The sequence below is a fragment of the Dermacentor silvarum genome, chromosome 6 (assembly GCF_013339745.2).
Source record: "Dermacentor silvarum isolate Dsil-2018 chromosome 6, BIME_Dsil_1.4, whole genome shotgun sequence".
Taxonomy (NCBI): domain Eukaryota; kingdom Metazoa; phylum Arthropoda; class Arachnida; order Ixodida; family Ixodidae; genus Dermacentor; species Dermacentor silvarum.
The window spans coordinates 26,313,042-26,322,581 of NC_051159.1; the positions used below are offsets into that span (position 1 = coordinate 26,313,042).

General features: G+C 47.1%; 1 protein-coding gene across 1 annotated transcript; it reads right to left on the reverse strand.

The window, feature by feature from the left end:
- Positions 1-305: 305 nt before the first annotated feature.
- On the reverse strand, positions 306-8,679 carry LOC125946212 (ice-structuring protein 4-like). The gene is made up of 2 exons (XM_049668710.1): positions 8,448-8,679; positions 306-532 (listed from the first exon to the last, which is right to left on the reverse strand). The coding sequence occupies exons 1-2, from the start codon at positions 8,635-8,637 to the stop codon at positions 357-359; spliced, it is 366 nt and encodes a 121-aa protein (XP_049524667.1). The 5' UTR covers positions 8,638-8,679; the 3' UTR covers positions 306-356.
- Between the last annotated feature and the right edge of the window lie 861 nt (positions 8,680-9,540).

Genomic DNA, 9,540 nt, shown 5'->3' on the forward strand with positions numbered 1-9,540 from the left:
GATATTTTAACATGACTGAATTTGTTGCTTCATTTTTTTTGCTCATTTCGTTGCTCATGTGCAAATTGCGGATATCCTGGCTTTAATGGTTAGTAGTGTTTTCTTATATTGGAGTTATTTTTGCAGGCACAACCCTAAGCCGCTGCTACCCTCAGGCTGGGTTTTAAGGTCCCTCAAATTGCTGTGTCCAACTTTTTCCTTAAATCTCCCATAAAGTGCATGTTTATGGAAATAAAGGCAATTCAACTTTCAGCCAAAGTTTTTTTTTTATGCGGGCCCTTAGGTTTATTGTTCATACTCCGCTGATGCTGCTTTTACTGCTGCTTCTGCTTCTTCTGCTGCTTCTGCTGCTGCTGCTAGGCGTTCCTGCCTGCTGCTGCGGCGGCGTCGGCGGCTGTCTTCTTTGCTGCTGCTGCGGCATCGGCGGCTGTCTTGCGTGCTGCTTCTGCGGCGTCGGCGGCGGTCTTGCGTGCTGCTTCTGCTGCGGTGGCGGCTGTCTTGGCGGCGGCCTCGGCGGGAGTTTCTCTCTTACCTAGAAGCCGGTTACACGTCACATGGCGTAAAACGTACATCTGTCTGCGTACACCTCTCCTCGCCACATGTCTCGACAAACGCAAATTGAAGATCGACCTCGTCCCCTTGACATTACTGCGTCAACGTCTCAGAGTGTACAGTTTCATGAAATTCTGCCAACATTCCAGCATTGCGTTTGAGAGATGTAGCACAAACATAAACATTACATGGCTAAAATAACCCACCGTGGTGGCTTAGTGCCTATGGCACTCCACTGCTAAACACCAGGACTCCGGATAAAATCCCGGCCCCGGCGGTCACATTCTGGTAGGGACAAAATGCGAACACGCTCGCATGTCGTGCATTGGGTGCACGTTAAAGATCCCCTCAGGTGGCAAAAATTTCCGGAGTCCCCCGCTATCGGCGTGCCTCATAGTCGGATACTGCTTTTGGCATGTAAAACCTCAGTAAGTAGGTATACGTTTAAGCATGATCGGAATTTTGACCTGTGTGGTGCATAAACATGAACATTGCGTTGCAAACATTGCACATTGTATGAGCTGAAAATAAGGACACTTGCACACTCAGTATCTAGTTTTACAGAATTTCAGTATTGGCTTTACGTAGATTCAAACAATTGCGTTGAATCTGCATAATTATTAATACTTTTCATTCAGTAACGATGCTCACAGCGGAATATGACTGACCACGTCAGGTTTTAACAAGACCATAGAACGGTTTTCGCAAATAAATGAAATTTCAGCGCTGTTAAGCCATCGATACCTCAATACTGCTAAGGGAAGTCAGTAAGCTCTTGCCTGATGAGCCTTTCGTCAGCGCCATCGGTAGACACAGCTGAAGTAACTGTAGTGTCAACTGGATACCAAAATCCCTGTAAATCCCGCAGTCATGACATCCGGTTAGGAGGCCAATTAAAAGCTCCAGCTCTAACAAACCCTTCTAGTGAGAACCTGTGCCAAGCTAAAGTGACGTTTCCATCAGAATTCGCTTTGAGCAGTCCTTCACTATCCCATGGACTGACTGGTTATGAACTGTAAGTGATAAACAAATATGATCAAGCATAAAGAAACCTTGAATTGTACCAGCCAATCCGTTCTGGCAATCCCCCGGGGCCCGCTTTACCACCCGTACACTCAATTCACTCATGAAACATGATGGATTATCAATAAATTTATTAAGTGAAATCATTTTTTTCTAAAGCGCTGCACACTCCGTTGAGAAGAACGTCAAGGCTGAAGGATTATGCTCCTTGTGTATTTTATAGCAAGCCCTCATTATTGCGAAGTAATAAAATAATGATTTTTGTAAAGTCAGAAATGTTGCGTTTTTTTAATTGCGCGGACACTCCAGGCGCATTTTTGCCGTCGTCGTCGCCGTGATGTCCCGTATAAAGCCCAAGAACCATAACACCGTCGCCGCTTGCCGCATGCTGTATGTGCGAGTGAAAGCCTGCGAGGTTGAGCCGATGATCGCAGCTCAATATCGCGCGCGCAAGGGAGGTAAGCGTGGAAGAAACGCGTCGTCTCCCGTCGCGCACATGACACCGGGTGAGGCGAGGGAGGGAAGGGCGTCGTACTTCGGCAGCAACTGCGTATGGCGTGGTCGCAGCGGCTTTATCACGAATGCGATCTGCTTTGGGGGCACAGCCTTGGCGGGCCAACGGCTCGAAGCTTTGCGTGTGCAGTGTTCTCGCCGCTCGGTTTGCATTGAAGCGATAGACAACTCGAAGATCACTTCGCTCGCTGCTGCAGCCGCGCTTCCACATGCCAGCGTTTTGACAGCGAGTATCCGCAGTCGTCAAGCGTGAAGTGTTCAAGTTTGCCTGTGCGCGCTGACACCATGCTCGTTAACTTAGTAAGGAAGGGAAAGTTTACAAATTTATACGGCCGATAAAACTACTGTCCTTACTTGGTATGGATGTCTATTAGTTTACTATCGCAATCGATGCTTCGCCTTTCGGGCGAAACTGCGACTTTTTTCATAAAAATAATTTAACCATTGGCTCAAAGCTCATGCACGGCTAAAGCCATGAACCGCATGGCGTGACTCAAAGCCATGAAAAAAAAAAAGATTCTCTCTAATATGTTGTTTATACATTTAATAAAGGCGAGTCAAAAGTAGTTGACGCCGACGAAAGGTCTTGGGCGCACTAATCTACGACATGGTTTGTTGTTTAAACTGCAGTGCCTTCGAGATCTGCCCACATTTTTATACTATGGGATCGGCTGATATTTTTCTTTGAGTAAAGCCAAATTTCATGATCCGGTTCCAAACGCGCATAGTTTGAAAGAGCGCAGCTAGGTTTTATTTTCGCCTTTTCGCGGTAATTTCCAATCTTCATCTTGATACCCTTTTCTTGTCTTACGTGCACTAGAAGGCCTGAAATAAGTTAATTAACCAACAGTGAGAGGATCGAAATTCGCTGGTTTCCTGCACATCTGGGGGTGGTAGACGGAACTCGGAGAAACCTCATTGAGGTGGCAAATGAAGCAGCACGAGGACTTTCCAGCCGTGCTCTTCAAGACCGAGCAGCTTACACTTCACATGGGGAACACAGGGATCGATTATTAAAATATAACGAAATCACGAAACATTATTATTTAAGCAGACGGGAATACCCATTGCTACACAGTAAGCTTTGTAGAGCCCAAGCGATCACATTACGTTTGCTACAGACAAGGACATACCCTAGTCCAGATTTTATTAACAGGATCTATCCGGAGAGGAAAATTGAAACCAATTGCAATAAGTGCAATGGCATCATTACTCGTGACCACATGCTTTGGCAGTGCCCCGCGGTCTTCGCAGACTGTGACAAGGAACAAGAATGGTGGCGGCAAATGCTACGAAGTGAATCACTCTCTGACCCATTACGGGCAGTCCAGAAGGCCCGCGATGTGGCTGAAGGGCTCGGCCTGACAGTCCCAACGTTGGAGCGGCCCGCGTCAACCCAGGGTTGACCTTCAGGACTCAATAAAGTTCTCCATACCATACTATACCAGGCGAAAGTGGTTGAATACCCAGATCACCCGAACCTCAAATCAACCTGAACTCCACAAATTAGGCGTTGTCTTCAAACTTATTCCTTTGTCATCGTTAACAGAACGCGACAGGTCGAGTATTCCGTAACGAATGGTAGTGGATTCAGCTAAGTGGACGTGTGTAGGAAAAATGAACGCATTGAAGTGAAATTGAGCTCATTGAACACTCTGTACGCATAGTGTTCAATTTTTTTACGTAATATCCGTATTTCTTTCTTACCGCCATATGCAGAACAAGCGAACAGAAGTCGCGTACGAAAATGTGTAGACAGTGGTTCAAGAGGATATACGGCACGCACACATCGGCAGTGTAAGAGTCTGAGGACGCATCCACGATCATGGAGCATGAAGGGTCGGGGCGATGTTTAAGCGATCGCCACAGTGGACAGTAGCGAGGGGCAACATTGCAGGATCCGAGCAGACTATGTGTAACCCCTTGAGCAATACGAAGAGGAATAAACGAATTCGCTTCAAGGGACAGCAGTGGCTAAGCACACGCGCCCCGAACTAAAGCGCTTAATGTGAGTAAATATACGACGGGAAAGATACTTGTTACATATCAAACCACCACAGCCACCACGAGAACTTCGCTCCTTCATTGGCCTATGTTCCTATTTTCGTCGTTTTGTACCCCGATTTGCCGATATTGTTCACCCGTTGACATCTATTCTGCGACAGGATGTAGCCTTCACATGGACACCGGAGTTTGACGCATCATTCTCGCAACTGAAGTTTACACTAACGTCAGCACCCCTCTCGCATCACTTCGACCCATCTTGCCCGACTGAAGTTCATACCAATGCTAGTGGAATCGGAATAGGAGCGGTAGTTGTACAACGCCACAACAACGCCGAAAATGTCGTCGCACATGCCAGCGGTTGTCTGAGCAAGTCCGAGCGCAATCATACGGTTACGGAGCAGGAATGCCTGGCAGCTGTTTTCGCCGTGCAGAAATTTCGACGTTATCTTCACGGAAGACCATTTAAGATGGTCACCGATCATCACTCTTTATGCTGGCTGGTTGGCTTGCGTGATCCCTCAGGTCGACTCGCGCGCTGGGCGCTGCGCCTTCAGGAATATGACTTCGTGGTGTCATACAAGAGCGGACGTCGTCATGCCGACGCAGACTCCCTTTCTCGCATTGCTCTTGCGACTTCCGACTGCGAAGCTGAAAATTTTGATGACTGTCTTGCTACCATTACTCGTCCGTTCGCCGACGCGGCAGACTTTCAGAGAGAGCAACGCAATGATCCCAACCTGGATCCGCTGTTTGCCGCCGCTCGTACTTCTCAAAGCAGCGGTCGCTTCACCTTTGGTGATGAATTGTTCTATAAGAACAATTACTCCTGGAATGGAGCACGTTTTCTTCTAGTTGTTTGCGAGAGTCTCCGCTCCGGCGTCTTACGCACCATGCATGACGATGCGGCATCTGGTCATTTCGGTTTTGTGCGAACGCTACACCGCACACAAGAGCGATTTTACTGGCCCAACATGTGCCAGACAACCAAACACTATGTCGCTAGTTTTGAAACGTGTCAATGCCACAAGCGACCAACCACCGCTGTACCAGGTCCCCTGCAACCATTGACACCGCCCAGTACACCTTTCGAGCAAGTAGGTATTGACCTTATGGGTCCATTCGCGTTATCTAACAATAAGAACTGTTGGATAATCATTTACGTGGACCATCTCACATGGTACGCAGAAACTGCAACCATACCCCCTTCCACCGCTGCCTGTGCGGCAGTCTTCCTGGTGTGTTCCGTGGTCCTTCGCCATGGCCCGTCGCGTGTTATCATCAGTGACCGTGGTCGCTAGTTCACTGCAGACGCCGTTGAGGAGCTACTTCGTCTGTGCACTTCTGAGTTCCGTCATTCCACACCGTATCATCCACAGACCAATGGCCTCGTTGAAAGGACGAACCGAACACTGACCAACATGCTTGCCACGTACGTTTCCTCCAATAATAAGAACTGGGATGACGTGCTGCCCTTCATAACCTACGCATACAACACGGTGAAACATGAAACCACGATCTACAGCCCATTTTCTCTATTCTATGCAAGGCTACCGCGCAGCCTTCTCGATACTTTCTTAAACTTTATTCTAAACGACAGCGATTCTGCGTCAAAGACTGTGTGCCTCGCTAAAGAAGCCCGCCAAATAGCCCGTCTTCGTATTTTGGCCTCGCAACACCGTTCAAAGGACCCTTACGACGAGCGTCACGGTCCTGTTTCTTTCGCCGATGGTGACTTGGTGCTTCTTTGGACACCACAACGCAAGCGGGCCTTGTGTCAAAAGTTCCTGTCCCACTATTCGGGCCCATACGTTGTCCTGGAGCATTTTAGTGAACTTTGTTACGTAATAGATCGCGTCTTGGGCAATGGCCCGCGATCAAGCAGAACGCAGGTGACTCATGTTGCTCGCCTGAAATGTTTTTACCCTACTGATCCCTCCTAACTCGCCCTACGGGCTTCGTCAGCTTGTGGGGAATGTAACGAGCCTACAAGAAGCAGTTGGCAAGAAGAGGAGGATGAAGCGCTTCTAGGCCGGATTGCGCGGTCACCATCATCCATTCCCTGTAAATAAAGTCATTTCTGCACAACTCTTCGTAACAATACGTTGCGCTCTAAACCACAGATCACGATGAATCGTTCCCTACAAACAAATTCACTCTTTCATCTCATGCTGTTTATAACTTTACATACTAACGAGAGCGTGGTAAAATGTTAAATCTCGTAATTGGTATTTCAAACAAGGCAATGAACGTTGGTAAAGCGGACGGTCGCCATAGAAGCCGGCGAAAGGCTTTCTCGCTAAAGGTTTCTGTCGATTCGATGTAAGCTTCTTCGGACACAAGTGCTATAAATGATGACTTGAGCGTCAGCTAAACGTTGCACACGAAAATATTAGCGGGCCTCTTAAGGTGTGCTCTTAGGTGACATTGTTGAAGATGTATGCCTACGAGCAGTGTGACATTATTATCATCATCAGCGTATTGTTATGTCCAATGCAGGACGAAGACCTGTGCCAGCGATTTTAAATTACTCCTGCCATGCGTCAGCTTAACCCATTCTATGCTTGCAAATGTCCTTATTTCATCGCATCACCTAATTTTCTGTACTCTTCTAATGCGTCATTCCTCTCCTCGCGCCCATTCTGCAGCACTTAATAGACCAACGGTTATCGGTTCTCCGTATTGCATCACCTGCCCAGTTCTTTTTCTTCCTTTTAATCATAACTAGAGCATCGGCTACCCTCGTTTGCCCGCTAAGCATTACCGCTGTCGTCTTTTCTCCTAAAATTGCGCCTATTATTTTTCGTTACATTGTTTCTTGCGCGGTCCTTAACGTGTTTTCACTAACCTTCAAGTCACTGCATCATGAGATAATGCCAGTAGAATGCAATGACGGCGCACTTTCCTGTTCAAGGGAACAGTGAGTGCTATGAACAGTTAATATAGATCTGCCAAAGCGCTTACCTCTACACACGCTTACGTCAAAGAGCACAGTGACGAGAACATGATTCTGAAAGCATGCTTTACGCCCCCGTCAAAGCACAACAGCAGAGCTAAGCTCTCAGCTCTTACGTGTGTCAGGGACGGAGACCGCAACAGTTACCGCCAGCAGGACTACGAAGCACTTCTTTGACGATGTTCGTCTTCGCCTTCCTTCCTACAACAAATGGCGGAACTACACCGCTGCTCGCGCTCTTTCTTCGGTCATCAAGGCCTAGCGGATGTTGCAAATCGACCACGCAGTTATTAAAAAATATATCAATCTTTATCTCGCACACACTGCCGCAAGGGTCGCGAACGGAAGTCACTCATATCTACCTAAGGGCACGCTTATGCAGCTCCAAAATGTTGCTCTCTCTGCTGCCCTATCAAGCGTTATTTTACGAAGCATCTTAACGTGCAGTAATGAGTTACGCAAGCAATTAAATGCTGAGATACGACAGCCCCGAGTATTCGGCTGCCCTCTTCTAGGACGAGGTGATGTTGCTCCAGCACTCGGTATCACAGTAGTGGCAATTGGCTGCGTTGTGATGTCTACCAAGGAAGCCACTAATTGAAAGACGACCAGTTGCGAGATTGGTGCAGACGCAAATAAAATTAAATGGCTCATGTTAGAAATACTGTTGCTGTTTCTTGCTTTGTTTCGTTTTTTTTATTCTTCGTCTATATACCATCGGATATGCTAATGCCTCCAAATTGAATGCTTACAGATCATTTTCTCAAGGCTATTACGACATTCTGCTCTCAGTACAGTGCTGAAGGGAAACCAGTCTAGTGAAGAAATAACAAAATTAAACTAAAACGTGCACTCACAAAATATAATAAAATATAATAAAATATAATCTCAATTGCACCCTTGTTCACAGTCCAAAACGTCTCAATGTTAACAAAGGGCCGATATGGGCTCCAGAACGTCGAACCAATATTATATGTTATATTTATTTGTTGTGGTGTTCATTCCTATTTGAATGCCAACTAGGATAACAGCACCGCTGAATTTCAATTACTCGCTGGCAATCAGTAATTTGTGCACTCTACTCAGCACCGGTTATTTCGACACACTAGTGATTACACTCAATAAGAAGTGAAACTCCTTAGAGCTTCAAATAACTTCATGGCAACCCAAGAAATGGTTAATATAAACACAAAATTCTTTTCTGTATCAGTCGGAACTGTTACTAGTTCATAAATGCCTGGATGTCTAAATCTAACTGCTCGAGTGTTTTCTTTTTTTTTTACGTTTTTTTCCTCGTCACCGCACCACCTAAATGCGTTCCCCGTGGCCACTGGGCTACCACGGCGGGTTCTGCCTGTCGTCTAAAGAGACCAAACAAAGGCCACGACGTCGTCCTTACCACGGCTTCCTTCCGTCTTATGTGCTGCTGCTTCGGCGTCGGCGGCTGTCTTGCGTGCTGCTTCTGCGGCGTCGGCCGCTGTTTTCCGTGCTGCTTCTGCGGCGTCGGCCGCTGTCTTGGCGGCGGCCTCGGCGGGGGTTTCTCTCTTATCTAGAAGCCGGTTACACGTCACATGACGTAAAACGTACATCTGTCTGCGTACACTTCTCCTCGCCACACATCTCGACAAACGCCAATTGATCATCGACGTCGTCCACGTGAAATTACTGCGTCAACGTCTCAGAGTGTACAGTTGCATGAAATTCTGCCAGCATTCCGGCATTGCTTGTGAGAGGTGTAGCACAAACATAAACATCAAATGACTAAAATAACCCACCGTGGTGGCTTAGTGCCTATGGCACTCCACTGCTAAACACCAGGACTCCGGATAAAATCCCGGCCCCGGCGGTCACATTCTGGCAGGGACAAAATGCGAACACGCTCGCATGTCGTGCATTGGGTGCACGTTAAAGATCCTCTCAGGTGGCAAAAATTACCGGAGTCCCCCGCTATGGCGTGCCTCATAGTCGGATACTGCTTTTGGCATGTAAAACCTCAATAAGTAGGTTTACGTTTAAGCATATGATCGGAATTTTGACATGTGTGGTGCATAAACATGAACAACAGGCCCACCACGAGAATGACATTTCCCGAAACAAGGAAACAGCACGTCACCGGATGCAAGTTCAGTGTTTGGTCCGTAGTGGTAGAAAAATGTCATACCAAAGCATCGCACGAACGTATTTGTTTGGGATGCAAATTCGATGAGACTGGTCAAATAACAAATTGCTTTGCCTAAATCGAGACAACTAATTGGCGTATAGGCGGCCTAAATCTGAGGCATTCTTTTTGAATGACTGGTCGTTATTGAGCGAAGGTCAAGTGACCGGAGCGTTCACTCAGGAATCGGCCCTATGTGCAGTAACCGCGGCTCTCCTGTAGCGAAATCAAACGGAACAGTCCTCACTCTTATCTATCTTTCTATCTCGAGACACCTGTAAGCGCTGATATTCCTCACATGCGAAACGAAAAGAATATTTAACAATTTCAAACA

What these genes read in the sequence shown, in the direction of transcription:
- LOC125946212 (XM_049668710.1), bottom strand. Translation starts at nt 8,637, where the DNA reads ATGTACGTTTTACGTCATGTGACGTGTAACCGGCTTCTAGATAAGAGA. An exon ending in TAAGACGGAAGGAAGCCGTG is followed by an intron (nt 533 to 8,447) that starts GTAAGGACGACG and finishes ACCGGCTTCTAG; the next exon opens with GTAAGAGAGAAACTCCCGCC.